Source organism: Tinamus guttatus, unplaced genomic scaffold (assembly GCF_059628265.1).
Source record: "Tinamus guttatus ecotype Peru unplaced genomic scaffold, ASM5962826v1 Tinamus_guttatus_pri_ptg001523l, whole genome shotgun sequence".
In the NCBI taxonomy this organism is placed as follows: Eukaryota; Metazoa; Chordata; class Aves; order Tinamiformes; family Tinamidae; genus Tinamus; species Tinamus guttatus.
Window position 1 is genome coordinate 72,424 of NW_028290057.1, and position 20,852 is coordinate 93,275.

Below are 20,852 nucleotides of genomic sequence, written 5' to 3' on the forward strand. Positions count from 1 at the left end.
GAAGTGTTTGTGTTTACATGCAGGGTTCCTTTGCAACTATTCTTCTAAATCTTGATTAATTACTTGAAAGTTGTTTTTCTGAAAAGTACAGTATCAATTAAAAATGAAGAATAACTTTTCTTCGCCTTTCTAGAGAAACTCAGTGACTTGCCCGAAGGAGCCTAAGAACATTATTTGTTGGAGGGGAAAAAAGGCAACAGCTTCATTTTCTGTTATCTTAAGAAAAGGGCTAGGGCGTTAGAATGAAGTTACCAATTATCCATTGATTTGACATGATAAATGATTGATTGTCAGTATGAAAACTATCATATAACAAAAATAGTTACAAGTAAAGGAAAAAAAAAAATCCAATAGCATTAAAAATGTTTACGTGGGGTGTTAACTCTTCTTTGTGGTGGCCAGTGACAGGACAAGGGGTAATGGGTGTAAGTTGAAACACAGGAAGTTCCACCTCCATATGAGAACTCCACCTCTACCTCCATAAAGAACTTCTTTACTGTGAGGGTGACAGAGCCCTGGAACAGGCTGCCCAGAGAGGTTGTGGAGTCTCCTTCCCTGGAGATCTTCAAAACCCGCTTGGATGCCACCCTGTGCCACGTGCTCTGGGTGACGCTGCTGGAGCAGGGGGGTAGGACTAGATGATCTCTAGAGGTCCCTTCCAACCTCAACCATTCTGGGATTCTGTGTGGGATTCTGGGAGACATAGTATTTAACGCTGCATTTAGACATATATCTTAGAAAGCTATTTCTAAGTTACTTGGTCCTTTTAAAAATCACACGTAGTCCTTTAAAAATATTTTTCAGGTCACAAAGCATTGCAAATGTGTCCATAATTGCCTCATTTAAACCTGAGAAAATCAGTCTGCTGAACAAGAACACAGAAATAACCGTCAAAATATGTTTTGAGGCTACATTTAGACCTGCTAAGAGAAATAATCAAGTGGGTAAGATTATTTCGATGGCATGTTTTATATTAATTTCTTCAAAAACCCATTATTCAGATGGGTAGCAGAAATATTGATACTGAATTGAATACCAAGAACAAGAGTAATCATATAAAGTTTAAATGCTTGAGAAAGTTTTTCTGAATTTACTTCATCAATATGACTGACTGTCATCACTATCTCATTAATCTTTGAAAATCGAGGCATTAATAATACTCAGGAGCACTATATCCTCACTGTCCAACAAACCCCAGGAAATATCACTAGTGAGAAATTAATTTTTCTTCATCTTCTGCTCATCAAGTTCCACAGTTTTTCTTCGTCTTTCTTGACCACAAGAAACTTTAGGAAGGTAACTGGATATCCCTGGAAGATGCCACTCCTGGAGAGAGAGCCTTCATGAACTGCTGGATTCAACAACAGCAGACGGCACACTTTTCAACAAAAAATAATTTCCACAAACTCATTGCAGATGTCACTGAGGAGAAGCTCTTTTATATTGAGGACCTGAAAGCATCAAATATTTCTGAGGCTAACATTGGCCACTCATGAAGCTATTTAGTTAAATGCACACAGCCTTGGTAACACTGGGACTGCTTCAGTGCAGCATATAGTGCCTTTAGGAACTTAAAGTTGTTAGCTATAAAATAACAATGAATTTCTACAGTGTATTAGTCATAACACAAAGAGAAGACAGGAATTATTATGTGATTGAAGAGAAGATGCAGATTCTTTATAGTCTCCTTAGAATTTAGGGATGTGGTTGTAAGGTCTCTTTTTCTAGTAAAATCCTGATCCTGCTGACTGGCTCCTTGCCCAAGTTACAGGCTCATACATCTGCAGTGCAGGCTGCACTGATTGCCATTTAATGTGCTCTCTGTAGATGAGAACTTACTTCAGGATTTAAACCTGTTTAACTGCTTCAGAAAATGCAAAGGAAAACTTTATCATTTTGAGAATGTTCTGTGTTAAGTGAGCTACAGAAAAAGTAAAATACTTAAGGTAGTTTGGAAAGTTTGGCTATTCTGTAGTATAGAAGAGTATAATAGTGAAATCACTGGCAGTCAGACTCTAGTAAAAAATACTGTTATTCTTTTTGCAGCTATCAGATACAATGCAACACTGGATGCTGATCTCCACTCCTCTAGAGTGACTTCTAGAGGATTATTCAAGGAAAATAATGAACGGTACATGCAGAGGGATATTGTGGTACGTCGTGAGGAGAACTGTGTTCATGACATCTTCAGTGTACAGGTAAGTGCAGTTGCAAACAACTTCAGAAAAGATCAGAAGAACAAGTTGAACACATAAAAGAAGAATATAATGCAGGACGTACTCAATGATTTACTTCTCTCAAATTCTCCACAACTGAAAAATGCAGAGCGAGATTCTGATGTCAAGGAAATTAATAAGAACTTTTCTTATTCAGCAAAGGACAAGGACAAAGCTTTTCTTAGGGCAGAGAGGCCACTGTAATTATGTGCTTCAGATCTGACCTAACACAGAGACCACAGTTTCAGTAGATTTTAATTTCACTCTGAGTAGATTCTTCCTTATCTACTCATGTAAATTTCATGTAAAAGTTCATCTCAGACTAAAAAGAATTTATACTTCTGCTGACTTCATAGTAGCCAATGGTAGGTACATGTTGCCTTTGGAAAAAATGAAAAGAATCAGAATGGAAAACCAAATGCAGCCCAGAGAGTTGTCAGCTGTGTCCATGATGCCGTGTTAGGTAATTACAAAATCAAAATCCTGCAGTTAGTTCCTGCTTTGCTTTACAATTTGTACAAACCATACAGATTAACAAACAGGTACAATTTTACTTCTCTCCCTTTGAAATGTACTTTTTCTTTTTCTTTTTTTTTGGCACTGCATTCCTGAGTAGTGTCAGCGTGTCTTGAACTTGTTGATTACATTTTGTGTCATTGTGGAGCCATGAACTGTAGGGCTAGAAGAGAATTCAGCTAGTGCAAAGAAAGAGAAGAGACATAAAATATATTATCTTTTAGTGTTGTTCAGAGGCCTAACTACTCGCTGTGATAGTAATGCAGAGTGGTCTGAAAATTTGACTTATGCAAGCAGGTGAGAATGGAAGTGACCTGATGGTTGGTTCTGAGAACCATCTTCTCTAGCCTCAGAGAATCTGTATGTTTCCTAGTGTGAGAAGTAATTGTGATGAATAGCATTTCTAAGAATGCTTGGTAAAAGACTTTTATGATAGAAATGACACCAAAAATAGATTAGCATTGCCAATTACAAGACTTTTTTTTTAAGAGAAATGAGACAATGCAGTGTTGTTTCCTGTTTACAGTACATTAAACATTATTTTGCTATATATTGCCAATTTACAATAGAACTACTGGAGTTATACTTTGCTATGCTGCCAGCTGAACACATGTTTTACAGGAACCTTCTGATGCAGTGAATTCGCTCAATTTGCGCATTGACATTGGTCTTGCAAATCCTGGCTCCAGTCCTGTTCTTGATATATATTCTCCTGCGTCTGTGGCCTATAGTGTAAGTATATAGTCTTTCTATTGAAAAACAAATGGGTATACACAGATATGTAACATGTGGCACCTCTGTCCCAATTCGGTGTCGGGAGAGGTTTCAATACGATCCCAAGAGTGAGATTAAGACACAAATGAGGTCAAATGCCTTACAGCCTTGTAAGCTTTATTCTCATAAGCGCAATAGGACAGAAAGAAGCGGAAGAGGATAAACGAAAGAAAGATAAGCAAGCAAGCAGGAGAGAGAGATGCACCAGGCTTACAGTTACCACCACCAGCGAAGTGTTGTCGGTTCTGCTTCGGTGCAGGTGCAGGTGATGTTTCACACACTTCAATGCAAGTGATGTCCCGGGAAAGAAGCTGTGCACCCCCGAAAAAACTGCACACACCTGGGAAGAAGCCGCTGCACGTGCCCCCCGGTGCAGGGGAATACACAGTCCTTTTATGTCCCTGTTCTTGCAGAGTCTGCCCCCCTTCTCTGCGTGCTCTAGTGCTCCTCTTCCCCCAACTTGAGTGCCAGCGCTGCTCCGTAGACACTGCTGGGCATGTTTGGGCCTTGTGTTAATCTCACACTCCTCCTAGAGGTGGGGTGCCAAGGTCAAGACATAGATAATTGTAGGGAGACGAAATACTTAGTGCTGACATCATGGTCTTCCCAGAGGCAAGGCCAAGGAGTTATGGCAACAATGTCAAGACAAAAGACAATGCAAAACAGTCTCTTACAACCTCACAAGCACCAAAGAAGTACATGAAACACATGCCTGGTAGTATTTCCCTGTTCCATTTATGCTTCTGTCTGTATTGCATGGCCTTGCTCACACACAAACACTCAATCACATCCACGAGTCAGCATGGCATAAAAAGCATGTTCATTGGGGTCAAACTACTGTTCATGGGAACTCCTACTTGATGGCAAAGATGAAGGAATTAAGGTTAGTTTAACCTACAGTAAATGAGTCAATAAAAGAGAGGCAGTCCCCTTCAATTTGTCATCATTAAGAACACCCCATCTAGATCATCGGACATAGTAACATGCTACTTAGTTTAAAATTATCTACTGTAGTGTCTTAAGACTGAGACCTATCATTCAGGAAATGTTTTTGTTTTTCATAGATTCCTTTTATTAAAGACTGTGGTGAAGATGAACTTTGTATCTGTGATCTTGTCCTTAAGGTTCAGCAGAAGGCAGATGAGAGGTAAGAGATGAATAAATGGAATTGTTGGGGTTGGTCATTCTGTTAGCTTAGCAACCAAGTTGACTCGTCTGTGGACTCAGGATGAATTCTGGTTGAAAATGTCTTTCAATTTCGATGACTACTTCAAATTAGCTGGTGGAGTTGGGGAAGGGGAACAGAAATGGTATTTCTGTCATAATCAGGTAAAAAGGAGGTATGTCAGGAGTACCAGTGTACTGATAATCCTGTGGATAAGCACAGGATTTTCACCAAGGTAGACAAATTGAGATTTTGGTCCCTTAGGGATGAAGACACAGTAATCATTCGGAGCTATAAGGTCTGTCTGGCTGCTGTTGTGAATGAGAGAGCCCTGGGAGAAGCAGCAGCCCCTGCAGTGGCCGTTTCCATCCCTCGCAGGGAGCAGTCGGGATGCCCGCAGAGGCTTGTGCCTCTCGGGAGCAGAGATCAGCTGCGTGATCAGTACACACATCTCCCTGATCAGTACACAAATATAGGTGCATATTTGCAGTGTGGAAAGCAATATGGCTGCTCTTCCTGAAGGTGCCATCCCACCCAGCCAGCCACGCTAAGCCAATCTTTCCGGTGTGGTCGAATCTTTGTAAATTCAGTACTATTATTTTAATGGTACATAAATCATACGTTTTCATGTTCCACGGCTATTCTAGTATCTCTGTTTACAACACTGGACTTTATTTTCCAACAGCAAACAGCCGTTTATTGTAAGCAGCAAAAACAGAAGGCTGACATTCAACGTGAAACTGAGAAATAAAAAAGAAAATGCATATAACACCAGAATCCAGGCTACCTTTTCGGACAACTTGTTTTTTGCTTCATCTTCTTTACCAGTATGTGGAAGTACCCTCCCTAATTGTTTGTATTATTGCCACTGCTTTTATAGTTTCTTAGAAAAAATGCCTTTTTTCTTTCTAGTAGGACCTATCCCAGAAAAGGTGAAAGTGTATACACACCTCTCCCAATTTAGTTCTTCAAATACCAAAATTATTCCTTTCAGTGTATCAGTTTATTTAGGTCAAGGAGAGATACTGCCAACTCAGCATAAAAGCTGGCCACTGAGCTTGACCTTACATCAGTATTTCAGTCATCTTTTCCTTACTTTAAAATTTGGCATCCACGTCTCCTGCTTGATTCCCAACATCTGAATGTGGTTGCTGTGCCAGAAGGGATTCATATATGATAAATCAAACATGCAGCATGGATATAGCTTTAAAGCACAGACTTTGGATCTAGAAACAGTGTTATGGCCAAGGCCATGTATTCCAACTAGACAGTTAATCAGGTTAAAGTGATTTCTTATATTGCTATACCAGAAGCTAGTCTTCTAATGAATTTTTGTCCCAGAAAAAGAAAAGAAAGGCATTTTGTAGGCTATTTTGGGGAGTGCAGTAAATCTTTAATCTGAACTGTTGCTCCCAGATAATTCATGTAGGATGAAATCCAGACTCAGCGTTTGGCCTATTTTGTCAGGCTGCTGCTGGAGAGGTGCATGATAATACTAAGGGTGAACTCCAGAGCAATCGCTATATTGAAGGAAGGGGGCATGGGAGCATTCATCACCACCCAAGAGCAGTATTTTCTTAACAATGAGCTGGCAGAAGTGCTCCACACAACGCTGAGGAGCACACAACGCTGCACCCCTTCTTGTTGCGCAGCAGAATTATTCATTCCTTTCATGCCAAAAGACCACACTGGAGCTAGGATTTTCCTCCCCTTTCACTTAGGCGCGTGCAAGCAAAGCTTTAGCCCCCAAACATGCCTGTTTCAAAGCAGAAAAAAACGCAATAGCTGAGAACATGTGCGTCGGGGGGACATAATTCATGAACTCATAGGGATGTATTTTATCAAAAGACAGTATGTTCTAACAAATTATTTTCAGTGTGATGATAACTGGTTATAGCCTTTGAGGTTTTTTTCCCTTTGGTGTGAGATGATGACATGCTAAATATTCTGTAAAGTGGTATATATGCTCCAATGCACTGTAAATTTTTCCTACAAAGGTACATTAACTGCACATTAATTTCTATAGTACTTAACTCTCAGTTTCTAAATACTCTCAAAGTACTGTAAGTACTCTGAGTAGTCTAAGTACTCTGAGAGCATTTAACTCTCAGTCAGGTTTTGTAAACAGGACCGATTCTGTAAAACTGCTGTAAGAAAACACTATAACAGTTAATACAATGTGAACTGCAATGGTGACTGTCCAGCAAACAATCTCACAAGATCATGACAGCCCACAAGACGCTGCACAGCACTGGGCCTTTCCCACCCTGCTTGTCCCATTTGTCTTGCTGTAGCCCCATCGGGTGCATCTCCAGGAGCTGCTATCTACAGCTGCTTGGCCTGCACCTTAATGTAATAGATGCCCTGTTGAAGATACTGACATGGGGATTTCTCATCTGTTTTATCAAAAGTTGATATTAGAAATGACTTTTCTGTCTTTCTTTTTCAGAGCGACGGGACTGAAGTCTCTTGTCAAACCGGTACAGCTCAATCTACAGTAATTTGCCAAATCAGTTACCCTGTTTTCCGAACAGGACAACAGGTAGAGCTAGTGTGTTTAAATAAGCATTGTATTCTACCCTCCATAATACCCCCCACACCACCATCTGCTTTTACTACTGGTGAGGATTTCTCAAATTTAACTGTGGTTGAATTCCCTTTGCTTTTCAGAGATGTTAAAAGAACCAGACTAAGGGATGAACTTTAGTGATCTCTACCAGAGTAAGGGGGAAATGCTCACAAAACACACTTTTCCCTGCCCCTGGAAAACGCCTGAACTCCCAGATGCAACTGAGCTTTGTAACTCTGAGAGTGAAGGGCTGGGAGCAGAGGCTGTGAGTTACTGCTCAGCATGTCGCAGTCTCCAGGGACCTGAACTGAAATGCAGTCAAGTTCCTACTGCTGACTGAGCCCAGAGCTTGCTCTGTGAATGTAATCCCTGCAAGGAAATATGCTTGTCTTGAGAGGACAGGGGTGGCCCGCACAGCCCTAGCATGGATCATGTATCCTTTTCGCCATATATAGCATAAATCTCATGATATCTATGGTCTTAGGGAACTTAATCTCTTATCCTCTTGGGAAGAACAGAAACAGACTTTCAGCCTCTAACATAGTCAGTTTGAGCGATAAGCAACTTGCCAAAAGGAATAAAAACATGACATTTTGCAGAGGAAAAGAAAGCAAAACCAAAATGCCTAATTAGATATGAAACATTAGTTTGTTCTAATTAGTTACTTGTAATGTCACTGGTAAGTGGATCTTACAGTAGTAAGTGGATCTTTTGCAATAAATAGAAAAAAAAATGAAAATGAAGCTTGTGTCAATGTTTGTATTTAAAAGTTTATAGTTCAAAGCACCCTGAACACCTTTTTTGTTGCAGCTTGCAGCTAGTTTCACACTTAAAAACAGTTAGCAAATAGCTAATTAATTTATGTAACTGCTGATTTGTAGGTAAAAGTGAGAACAAAAGAACTCTATAGTACTAGAGATTATTGAAATAGTGCACAAAAACAGGTGGAGAATTCAGTTGTGCAGGATATTTCCAGCTGTTTGCAAGTATAATTACATTTCTATTTGTAAATACTTTGCATGTTTTCGTATAAACTTATTTACTTTCTGTTCCCTGTCTCTCTTCTGTAGGTATCTTTTGATATTAGTTTTGATTTTAACCTGAAAAATCTTCAGAATATGGCAATTCTCAGTTTTCGTGCATTAAGGTAACCTATATTATTATTTAAAAGCAAATTAGTTATAAATGTTCTAATTTGTATAAAATGATTTTTTTAACATATGTTAAAACTTAAATATGTTTGATGAACAGTGAAAGTAAGGAAGAGCAAGACTTGGACAACGAGGTCAGTTTATCAATCCCTTTGCGGTATGATGCAGAAATTCACTTCACAAGGTATGCTGAATAATGAAAAAGGCATTTTTATAAGGTATTTAAATATAGTAACAGCCTCTGAAAGACCACTGAAAAATAATGCATTTTTTTTGTCATAAGAAAGTCCCTTTTCCTCAGTACCAGAGGAGAAATTTATCTTCTTCCAATACATTTCTTCTTACATTTAAAGAATTACAAAATGTGGATCCATACATATAATTGCTACAGGGGATAAAATGTTCACATGAATGGAGGCTGCAACAACAAAAAAGATCAGTAATTATGGTTTTGATAATTTAATTAATGTATACTTACAATTAATATATACTATACATTAATATGTGCTATAAATGGATCTCTAGGCCAAAATGTACTGAATTTAAATTGAATCTGAAGCTCACGTGAACAAAAACGAACAGACTTTCTCACCCTTCCTGCAGTCTCTGACTCACGTTTACTTCTTTGCCTTCTGGCATCATCCTTTTCTCATCCCCTTGAATGTTCTGACTAAACTGTTGCCTGGGAGGTCCATTATGCCTAAGAGGGTTATTCTGTAAGGAGAGCCAGCCAGGCATGGAGGGAGGAGACGGACAGAAATTCCAGTCAGACTGGACCTTCATTTAATGCCCTAGAAATCTCTTCAGCCCTTGAATTTTCCCAGTCATTTGGGATGTATTGGAGAAATAATCAGTCTGTTACTCTTCCAAGCAAGTGTAATTTCACTTTAGCTAAATTAGAACTAAAACAAAAAACACTGGTTTGACTCTCAGGTAACACATGTTATTTTTGGTTTCATTAAAGAAAGGACTTGTTTATCCCTCCAAATCACTGAATTTCCGGGATAAACTATGAGTAGTTACATTTCATGCACTTGGTCACCAGCAGGAAGAAATGCCAAAGCATCCAAAAACTTATAAATCGAAACTGATAGAAGATGAACAGCAATTATTGAAAGAATGACAGAAATGGAAGCATAATTGTTGGATATAAAAAGAGGAACCTGCTTAAAAATGGACAACAACAATGAGTTTGGGAAATGAATATTCAAAGACTACCATAATCACAGGAGACTTTAGGCTGTGTGAAGTGACCTGCATTGGAATCTGGACTCCAGTGTTGATGCTGAGTTCAATAACCTGCTTTTGCAGCAGCTGTTCCAAAATATTCTGAGACCCTGGATTCACATCACCCAGGTGCACCAATTCTGGAGTGCTGTAGCATTTTTCAGATTGTTTCAGTTGCTGATAAGTGTATATTTGGGTCAGCAATGCAAGTTCCTTCAGTTCACCAAGAAAGTTGCGTGAGATTCAGCAGAAGTAGTGTTTGTTACTTAAGTAACAGTGACATTGTAGGAACTTCAGGTTAGTAGAGATATGGAATTTTCTAGGCAGCAGTTGTCACAGCAGCCTCCTAGGAAAACAAGATGATGTACATTTGAATCTGCAAATCTAATTAGCTGAGAAACACCAATATAGGCTCGCTGCCTCAGAAGAGGACAGGCAAGGAGTGTATAAAAGAGTTACTCAAAGAAAAACAACATTTAGAATTCAGACACATCTCCTGCAGTAAAAGAAAATGGAATTTCATACACAACTCAAGACATGAAGGAACCACTTCAGCCACAAAAGGACCCAGATTCCTGCAGATGATTCAGTTTAAAAGAACTAAGGGGAATACATATTAAGCCAAAGTACAATTTTAAATGATTGTCTAGGATCATTTGTCCTCGACCTTATCCTCCACTTAGGAAATATCTATCCGGAGATCATAGAATGCTTAAGGTTGGAAGGGACCTCTAGAGATCATCTAGTCCAACCCCCCTGCACACGCAGGTTCACCTAGAGCACGTGGCACAGGACTGCGTCCAAGTGGGTTTGGAAGATCTCCAGAGAAGGAGACTCCACAACCTCTCTGGGCAGCCTGTTCCAGTGCTCTGTCACCCTCACTGTTAAGAAATTTCTCCTTAAGTTCCTGTGGAACTTTTGATGCTTCAGTTTCCGGCCATTTCATTTAGTTCTGCCGGTGGCCACCACTGAAAAGAGGCCAGCACCATCCTCCTCACTCCCTCCCTTGAGGTACTTATAGACACTGATCAGGTCCCCTCTCAGTCTTCTCTTCTCCAGGCTGAACAGGCCCAGCTCCCTCAGTCTCTCCTCGCAGGGCAGATGTTCCAGGCCCCTGATCATCCTCGTAGCCCTGCACTGGACTCTCTCCAGCAGCTCCACATCCCTCTTGTACTGTGGGGCCCAGAACTCCAGATGCGGCCTCACCAGGGCTGAGTAGAGGGGCAGGATCAGCTCCCTCAACCTGCTGGAGACGCTCTTCTTAATGTACCCCAGGATCCCATTGGCCTACTTGGCTATGAGGTCCCACTGCTGCCTCATGGTCAACTTGTCGTCCAACTTGACACCCAGGTCTTTCTCTGCAGAGCTGCTCTCCAGAAGGTCAGTCCCCAGCCTGTACTGGTGTCTGCGGCTATTTCTCCCCAGGTGCAGGACCTTGCACTTGGCCTTGTTGAATTTCATGAGCTTTCTCAGCACCCACTTGTGCAGGTCTCTCTGGATGGCAGCGCAGCCCTCTGGGGTATCAGCTACTCCTCCCAGTTTGGTATCATCAGCAAACTTGCTGAGGGAGCACTCTGTGCCTTCATCCAGGTCATTGATGAATAAATGGAACAGGACTGGACCAAGGACTGACCCCTGGCGGACCCCGCTTGGCGGACCCTGCTAGCTACAGGCCTCCAACTAGACTCTGCACCACTGATCACCACCCTCTGAGCTCTGCCATCCAGCAAGTTCCTAATCCACCTCACTGTCCACGCATCTATCCCATATTTCCGGAGCTTGCCCAGGAGGATGTTGTGAGAGACAGTGTCAAAAGCCTTGGTGAAGTGGAGATAGGTGACATCTTTCCCCTCATCTATCCAGCTGGTCATTCCATCATAGAAGGCTATCAGGTTCGTCAAGCATGATTTCCCCCTGGTGAATCCATGCTGACTACTCTTGAGCACCTTCTTGTTCTCCATGTGCCTGGAGACAACGGCCAGTATGAGCCGTTCCATCAATTTTCCAGGGATGGATGTGAGGCTCACTGGCCTGTACTTGCCTGGATCCTCCTTCTTGCCTTTTTTGAAGACTGGCGTGACATTGGCCTTCTTCCAGTCCCCCGGCACCTCCCCCGTTCTCCAGGATCTTTCAAAGATGATGGAGAGCGGCTTAGCTATGACATCTGCCAGCTCCCGCAGCACTCTGGGGTGCATCCCATCAGGGCCCATGGATTTGTGGGTATTGAGTTTCCTTAGGTGCTCTCTGACCCAATCTTCCTCTACCCAGGATAAGTCTTCCTCTCTCCAGGCTTCTTCTCTTGTCCCTAGGGCCTAGGACTCTAAAGGGCTGCCCTTGGTAAACACCGAAGCAAAGAAGGCATTCAGCAACTCTGCTTTTTATGTGTTATTTGTGACCAGGGTGCCCACCCCGTTCACCAGCGGACCCATGTTTTCCCTGATCTTCCTTTCACTATTAATATATTTGAAGAAGTTTTTCATGTTATTTTTAACGTCCCTTGCTAGATTGCGTTCCAACCGTGTCTTAGCTCTCCTTGTCGCATCTCTACATTCCCTGACTACGTTTCTGTATTTCTCCCAGGGGCCTGTCCTTTTTTCCACATTCTATATACTACCTTCTTCTGCTTGAGCATTGCCACAAGCTCCTTGCTCATCCAAACAGGTCTCCTGCCCCCTCTGCCTGACTTCTTACACACAGGGATGCACTGTTGCTGCGTGTGGAGGAAGTGCTGCTTGAAAACCAACCAGCTCTCTTGGGCCCCCCTTCCTTCTAGAGCTCTAGCCCATGGGATTCTTCCAAGGAGGTCTCTGAAGAGGCTAAAGTTGGCCCTCCTGAAGTCCATTGTTGCAAGTCTACTTACAGCCCTGCCTCCTCCTTGTTGGATTCTGAACTCCACCAACTCATGGTCACTGCAGCCGAGGCTACCCCCCACCTTCACATCTCCTACAAGTCCTTCTCTCTGTTTGTTAGCACGAGGTCCTCTAGCCCACCTCTCCTCGCTGACTCCTCCACAACCTGTGTCAAAAAGTTATCACCAACACACTGCAGGAACCTCCAGGACTGTTTGTGTCTGGCTGTGTTGTCCTTCCAGTTGATGTCGGGGTAGTTGAAGTCCCCCATGAGAACCAGGGCCTGTGACCGTGAGGCAACATCCAGCTGACTATAGAAGGCCTCATCAACCTCCTCATCCTGGTCAGGTGGCCTGTAGCAGACACCCACCACAGTGTCTCCCACATTAGCCTGCCCTTTAACCCTTACCCACAAGCTCTCAACTCGCTCATCCTCCACTCCCAGGTTGAGCTCCATGCATTCCAGTTGCTCTCTCACATAAAGAGCAACTCCACCACCTCGCCTTCCCAGCCTGTCCTTCCTAAAGAGCACATAGCCTCCCATGGCAGCACTCCAGTCGTGTGAGGTACCCCACCACGTCTCTGTAATTCCAATGAGATCATGACGCTGGGACCGCACACAGATCTCCAGTTCATCCTGCTTATTCCCCATGCTTCGCGCATTGCTGTACAGGCATTTCAGGGACGTAACTGAGCCTGCAGGTTCCCCAGGAGGGGTGAAAAGGGACCCTCTATAATCATATCCTATCCTCACTTCCCCACTGCCATACTCCTGCTGGATGCCATCTGACTTGGGTTGTGTGGCCCTGTCTGAGTGACACTCCCCTTACCCCTTCCCGTCTAGTTTAAAGCCCTCCTAACCAGGTTGGCCAGCTTTTTGGCAAAGAGACATATGCCCCTCTTGCTGAGATGGTTCCCATCATTCCCCACTAGCTGGTAGTCAAAAACAGAGTCCCATGGTCATAAAAGCCAAAACCCTGTTGCCAAGCCCAGCGGCGCATCCGGTTGTTAATCTGCCATATCCGCCTTCTCCTCCTTGAATCCATTCCCCTGATTGGCAGGATAGAGGAGAACACTACCTGGGCTCCAATACCTTTGACAGCCATCCCTAGGGCTCAGAAATCTCACTTGAACCCTCAGTTCCCCCATGGCATCATTTGTGCCCACATGAAACAGTATCAGGGGGTAATAGTCAGACTCCTGGACAAGCCTTGGGAGCCTTTCTGTAACATCCTTTATTTGGGCCCCTGGCAAGCAGCAGACCTCTCCAGATAACGGGTCTGATCTACATATCGGTGCCTCTGTGAAGGCCTCTGAAGGTGCCTCCGACATAAAGAACTCAGCTTCTCATGGTTCCTTCTTGGGGTTGATAATTTAATCAAGAGGCAACTTTTTAAAAGATAAATGTTGGGAAAACTGCTGTGTCTTCCTAGAGACTTTTATAGGGAGACTCTCCAAGTTTAAGTTCCCAGGCGAAAATATTGCGAGTCAGTCTTGTCAATGGGGACAAGGAAGCTGATGATGCATCCAGGTAGGACTGGAGATTTGAGCAGGGAGGAAGCAAAAAGTGTTTCAAATGGCTCTTCTTGGAGTTCTTATAAGGAGGCTCTTTCTTTTCCCATTGGAGAAAACATGGAGAATTGAAAAGGATCCCAGATGCAGTATGGAAGAATATTGATTGAGCAGGAATAGCTCTGCGAGAGGGCATGTATTGACTTGCAGTGGTATGCAGGAATGTTACTTGGATTAAGTGGGGAGGGATTAAATAAGGGTGATTTGTGCCTTGTGCTGCAAGAAGGCCCGACATACTGGAGTCATGGTGTCCACGTTCACTCGCTCCCTGGCTTGGTTTTTGACAGCTCAAATTAGCTTCCTTTAGGATAAAAAACAGAAGCAGTTCAGGGTTGGCTCACAAGGAGTGGTATGGATGTCTTGTGCCACACTGAGGCACTTGTGTTTGAGCACTGTCCTGCTGGCTATGGCCCCTCCTGCATCCACAGAGCCTCCTGCTGCATCCTTCCACTACGCACCCTCAGCTGCATGCCATGGTGGCTTGCAACAGCCCTCACGTTACTTTGTAAATTGGCAGCAGAAAAAAGCATCAACAAGACGGAAAGCATCTCACAGGATATAGGGGGCCACACACTCTGCATCATTCACCCAACCAGGGTGCTGTGTGTGTTTCGGCACCCAGGCACCACAGGAACAAGCCAGGCTGTGGCATGTGGCCTTACGCCCAGGGTTCCCCATGGGCTGTTGGTGGGGAGGAGAGCCCGGCAAGCAGCGAGTAGCCGCGGCCCAGGGCACAGCTTGCAGTACCGCGCTGAGGCACGGAGCGGTGCAGCAGGCTGCGCCGAGCCCCGGCCCTGCCAGGCCTCGTGCGCGGCCTCGCTCGGGCTCTGCGCTTGGCTACGCAGCCTGTTTTCTTAAGCAGCTGTATAAAATTCAGAAAGCATTACAAGTGACTGATTTTTCTTTTGATTGTGTTTCTGACCTCTGTTTATAAGCGCCTTATAGCAGTCCAAAATGCATCCAGTTGCATATGTTTTCACAGCAGCTGCCAAGTTGAAATGTGTTGTTTTACGGTTGTTAACTAGGCTTGCCAACATCAACTTCTACGAAGTGTACTCTGATCGTAGCATTCCTTCCACTGTGAATAATTTTGGAGAAATTGGCCCCGTGTTCAACTTTTCAGTTAAGGTTAGTAGAAGTTTCTGGTTTGAGTTTGAGAAGCTGCCTTACCTCCTCCTGGTAGCAAAAGCAATTTAAAAAAAAATCCTGATTTTACTGTCTTTTTTTGATGCTTTATGAGTCAGCCAAACAGCTGAGCCACTTAGGGATAGACGCTCACAGTCTTTACGAGCTTAAGGATGAAATTTGTACTTCCTATCCATGAGTGGAGGAGGGGAGAGATTGGTCCTCCACTGGTTACATCTTTATGGGATGGTTAATGCTTAACTTGAGGCCAGCTAATCACAGTGCATATTTATTTTCTGCCAACTTGATATATAAAAATAAACCTTCTCAGGCTTAGACTTTTACCTTAGTAAAGGTACTTTACTACCTTCTACCTTCTCACCTTAGACTTTTAAATTTGACGCTCAGACCGGAGGCAAGAACCAGGCTGAATGCAGCATTTATTATATAACCCATAAAAATGTTGGTTCCAAAACAATAGGGGGAGGGGGAGGGCGTAGGAGGATTTTAATTACGTCCCTTTTAAATTTCATGTAGATGGTATGCTAAATGACAAAATAATAGGCATTTTGGCTATGACAGAACGTTTGGTTTTTGAAAAAATATTTCATGCAGTTAATAAGATCTTGGTAAAGAAATAGCCTGGTAGCTGAAACAATATACTGTATTTTTTGCTGTAGTATTGGTACAATGTAATTGCTACTTCAGTAAGTGTACTAATACAAAAAAAGATCGTTGCAAAAAGAATTCAGTTCTTATTCATCTTGAATTTATAATTTTCTTATATCTATCTTATATATGTTAACTATCCAAAATAATTCTTGCTTATGTGAGAATAACTCATGAATTATTTGCTTTGCAGGTAACAACAGGAAGCATTCCAGTAAAAATGGCGTCTGTAAAACTCCATCTCCCAGAACTGACCAACAAAGACAACCCACTGATGTATATAACTGCAGTCAGCACAGATCAGGTAAAGAACTGGGAACATAAGCTGTTGTGTTTTGTGAGGGGCTAACCAGCACCATATACATCAACTTTTTCCTTCACAGAATTCAGAGAATCTCTGCCCTTCTTCTCTTCCCATTTCAAAAGGAAAGGGGGACCATGATCAAGAAACTTCTCCAGTACTGGCACAAGTGGATTATCCTTACAGTCCACAGCAGACTGTTCATATGTCCCTGAAACTCTTCACCTGGGTCCTTTTCCAAGTCCCTGAGAAGAGTATAGTACAAATGAAGTTTTTAGATTAGGACAAAACTCTCAGTCACCCTAGGATAAACAAATTGCCATAAGAGCACTTTAATTTTGTAATTCTGCCCTAAAACATGTTCAGTCGCTTATGTTCCAAAAGTATCCAGTAATATTCACAATCTCGACCCTGACAGTTAGCATTGACTGTCAATGTCTAGTTGCAAAAGTATATATTACTGTGATGAGATACTCTTGAGTATGATGTTACCTAATTTAATTCCTTCTATCTTTTATAGGCCAGAGGTGTTACATGTCAAGCTCAGGTAAATCCACTGCAAATAGGAAAACGACCTTATTCTGCATCTTTCAAGAAGGAGAACTTCAGAGCTTCCAAAGAACTGGTAAGTGAGGATGAGCACTAGTACAGTAGGATGGGGACACAGGTCTCATCCCACTGCTATGCCCACGAGACATGCTGGGGAGGTGACGGTGCCTTCGCTACCTCCGCAGGAGTGGAGCCTATGTGATTTTCCAAACATACTGCATCTACAGAGGGAAGGAGAAGTGCTTGTTGACCACTTGCAAACACTTACTTCATATGCACACAAAGGCCAGCATAAAAAATCTGATTATTAAAAGAAAATTTGTTGAGGATGTATTTTTTTAATGCACATTTCTTTTCTCTGCTGTTTTCACTGAAAGAATTGTAAGAATGCAAAGTGCAGCACCATCACGTGCAGACTGGAAGATCTTGTGTTGAAGGGGGAGTATTTTGTGAATGTGTCCACCAGAATCTGGAACGGAACTTTTGCCGCTGTGAGTATCATCAGCTGTGTTTTCATGAAGGAACCAGTATCCGAATATTTCATAGTTTCTGACACTTCCAATTATAGGAAGAGCATCCTTTACATTATTGTGTCTTTAATCTAAAAGTAAAATAAGTAGTAAGCCTGCATAACAGATCTGATAAGCTCTAGTTCATAAACCTCTAGGACAAGACCTAAGAAAATGCTGGGATAATTCTTCATAGCTGAGGGGAGAGGGAAGGAGCGGAAAAAATCCTTGCTGTGACCCTTGAATTCATTCAAAGAATCACAAACAAAACTTTCCACAAAACTGAACATGGGACTGTACTGCTGTACAATCTAGTCATGGTCCAGAAAATAATGTTGCTTTTAGGTTTTGAACGTCATAGCCTATACAGGGATTATAACTAAATTTGAAAAGCTGCTTGGGGCTGCCAGTTATATTTGTCGACAAGGTGTGGAATTTTTTTTTATTGATTTTGTTGTTTTTATTAAACTTGGTGTCAAGGAAACAGTCCTTGCTTTAAGAGCATCCTGTACGATGCATAAAAATATCCTTCAATAATATCTTGACTATCACATTTTAAATCACCGTGTGACCTCCCAGATATAATTCATCATGACTTACCAGACCTTTGAAATGAGACCATGTTTGTGCCTCAGCTAGGCAACCGACCAAACTGTCTTGGAGTCCTGGGGTTGTCTAGAGCATCAGGAACATGACGCAGTCTTGGTAGTCTGTTTGCCAAATTTTACAGCTAGGTATTGACATTTAGCAGCAGGGTGGTTGTCAGTTCAGTGTTCTGCTTTTGTAAGGAAAAGGTCAGTTTGATAATGTAATATACTTACGCTGATGTCTGAAGGAAAGCATCTGCCTGTCTCTAAAGTACGTATTTTTCAAAATGTTTGGATCAAGAATGCTGGGAAAGTGCTGACAGGTACACAGAAGGGAAAGATCTGAATAAAAGACTGCTACTTTTGCAAGAAACTGACTGGAAATAATCTGTTTATTGCTGGGAGGTGGGAAGATTGCATGTCAGTTTTCCTCTTACCTGCCATTTTCTTAGTATTTAATTGTCAATGTTAAGTGCAAACAATGCTGCAGGCACCCAACCTTGCAGATAATTAGCCGCTTTACTTAATGACGATTAGTCTTTGTCTAAGAGGAGAACAGCAGGTATGCTGGTACTTGCAAAACAAAGCTAAGGAAGAGGATTTTAGGAATTAGTAAAGTACTTGGAATAGACAGGTGCATCTCCAGCAGTCAGGACAGAGCTATGTGGAGAGCCGGCCCCAGCGCAAGCATACAGGTGCGCACGGCCTGCGTGGCCAGTGCAGCGTGCGGGCTGCCCTGGACTAAGGCAGCTCGTGTGCCCTCTGTCAAGGGACCTGCACCTTGCCCTGCCACTGTTGTAGGTTTGTTAGAAGCAGCTGCAAAGAGACCACAGAGTCACAGAATGGCTGAGGCTGGAAGGGACCTCCAGAAATGGCCTGTTCCAACAGCCTGACATGAGCAAGGACGCTCGAAGCAATGATGCAGGAGGAAGAAGGACAGAGTGTTCCCTGCCTGTGGGGCAGCTTCCCTGCTGCTCATGCTTGCCCAGGAGCATCAAGATGTTTCCTGCAGAGTTCTAGGAAAGGGGCATCCCCCTCGTGGCTGCAGCGCATGGGAATGTCGTGTGGAGCGGTACTGGCAGTGCCGGCCCAGCTGTGCTCGCTGCCTGGGGCAGCGCTGCAGAGGAAGGGCATCTGGCACGCAGTCCCCTCTCACTGGGAGATGCCCCAGCATTTTTTCCTTCTTTTTCTTTAAGTTGAGAGAGTGATGTCAGAATTTGAGCAATGGAGAGGAACCAATAGTGATAGGAAAACTAAATGGGGAAAAACAGAGTCGCATTGCATAGAAGTGAGGGAGGAAAGAAGGGAGAGAACATCCAGATCCCACTGCCTTCAAAGGCCAGGCTGTTCTGCCTTTCTCTGTTCTTTTTTTTTTTTCCTCAATTTTTCATACTATATGATAAATAAGCAGAGAATTTCCTAAGTTTCATCACTAATAAATAAAAAAAAGCAAAACTCTGATACCTTTTTGCTTTTAGAGAAATATTAGCTCAAGAAAAATAAAGATGATTTCAATATTCTCAGTGCTGCATTTTTTTTCTAGTTCTGAAGGCTTCATGTCATTTTTTTGGGATATCTATATTCTGCTTGATTTGCCCTTTGATAGAGCTTTACAGGTGTGTGTTTTTTTTTCTTTTCAACTTCTTTTTCAGTCAACTTTCCAGACACTACTACTCTCAGCAGATGCAGAAATTGATACGCATAACCCTACGTTGTTTGTAATTGGAGAGAACAGCCTAACTGTAAGTGATGGATAAATAGATATTTAATATTTCTATCTTTTAGTGCCTTACAATAATGATGTTTAATGTCTCTGAAAAGTATATAGTAAACTATGCACTGATAATATTTGAATATGTTGAGCTAAAGGGTCCTTTAGCTATATACATCCCCTTTAAGAAAGCAAAATGATGTTTTTATCTGTGTTTGTATATACAACACCAAATCAGCTGAATTTTAATCTGCAGATCTCACATAGATTGTATTACTATGAATAAAACTCAATTAAAATCTTCTGAAACTCACTCTTGCTTCCTGTTCTCAAAAAAAAAAATCGAGTTCTTTCTACAAAAGAATTAATTGCCTTGGATAAATGAACTCTGAGAACTATTTTAGCAAGTCTGATTTATAGTCCTACTTGTCGAAGTGTATTTGGTTTTATAGTTGTAAACAGATATTTGGCACAGCTCTCCAGCAAATGTACTTAATATCATTTGTAAAACATTGCGTAGTATTTCTGTACACAGAATGACAATAATGCAGACAGTATGGTCAGTGGACCATATGGGACAGGTAATCTCAGGAAAAGTCACTAAAACACCACTCTGATCATTTGGAATCCTTCTCCCAAGCATTCCATCCACTAAAATACAAATTAAGCAGCACTAAAAAATATTTTTCTGCTATAAAAAAAATCCTTGTTCTCTTCATGTATCTACAGAGTAACACTTTTCAATTTGCAATAATGAGTTTAGATAACAGAATTATAATCAAGAACTTTGAAGACCAAACTGCAGCTTAGCAAGGCAGTCACGCATCAGGAGCGGGGAAAGGTAGTATAGTCCTGTCATGGATATGGAAAATTCAATGAAATGTGTACCAGGAAAGTTACTGATTGACTTATCTCAAAATAGAAATAAAGCTGTAATTCAGTACTATCTTTTTTTATTATTTTCTCATGTATCAGTTTCTGTAAAGAATCTCTAAATAAACCATTTGTATTCAGGGGAATCTCAGTTCCTGAAAACTTAAAGGGAATATATTTCAAGTTCTGAAAATAATGCCATGATTTTGCAGAATAACAGAATGACAGTATTGGGAAGTGTGCTCAGTCTACAACTTGATCTTTGATTAGAGAAAATATTACTAGACAAGCTGCACACACACATGAAATCGGTTCTTTTAATTTGAATGAGCTAGGTTGCAGTGTAGCCAAATGAACTGATATCATCTATGTGGAGAAGGTGCTTAGATATTTTTGTGTAAGAGCTTTCAGATTTTTTTCACAGGTTAGAAAGCACTGCCAGATGGAGGACAGTACGTTAACCTGCTATAATCATCATTATGGCCATTT

The 20,852-nt window shown here is 42.0% G+C and overlaps 1 protein-coding gene across 1 annotated transcript in view; it reads left to right on the top strand.

Annotated features, from left to right (window-relative positions):
- The window catches only part of ITGA2 (integrin subunit alpha 2), a 43,774-nt gene extending 24,235 nt beyond the window's left edge, over nt 1-19,539 (top strand). Inside the window, exons 15-27 of the mRNA XM_088539248.1 lie at nt 805-944; nt 2,047-2,198; nt 3,354-3,464; nt 4,571-4,653; nt 5,357-5,498; nt 7,121-7,213; nt 8,311-8,387; nt 8,492-8,575; nt 15,065-15,167; nt 16,027-16,137; nt 16,655-16,759; nt 17,061-17,174; nt 19,432-19,539. Coding sequence (XP_088395374.1) covers nt 805-944; nt 2,047-2,198; nt 3,354-3,464; nt 4,571-4,653; nt 5,357-5,498; nt 7,121-7,213; nt 8,311-8,387; nt 8,492-8,575; nt 15,065-15,167; nt 16,027-16,137; nt 16,655-16,759; nt 17,061-17,174; nt 19,432-19,536 — 1,420 coding nt within the window. The 3' untranslated portion in view covers nt 19,537-19,539. The remainder of the gene's footprint in view (nt 1-804; nt 945-2,046; nt 2,199-3,353; nt 3,465-4,570; nt 4,654-5,356; nt 5,499-7,120; nt 7,214-8,310; nt 8,388-8,491; nt 8,576-15,064; nt 15,168-16,026; nt 16,138-16,654; nt 16,760-17,060; nt 17,175-19,431) is intronic.
- The last annotated feature ends 1,313 nt before the right edge of the window (nt 19,540-20,852 follow it).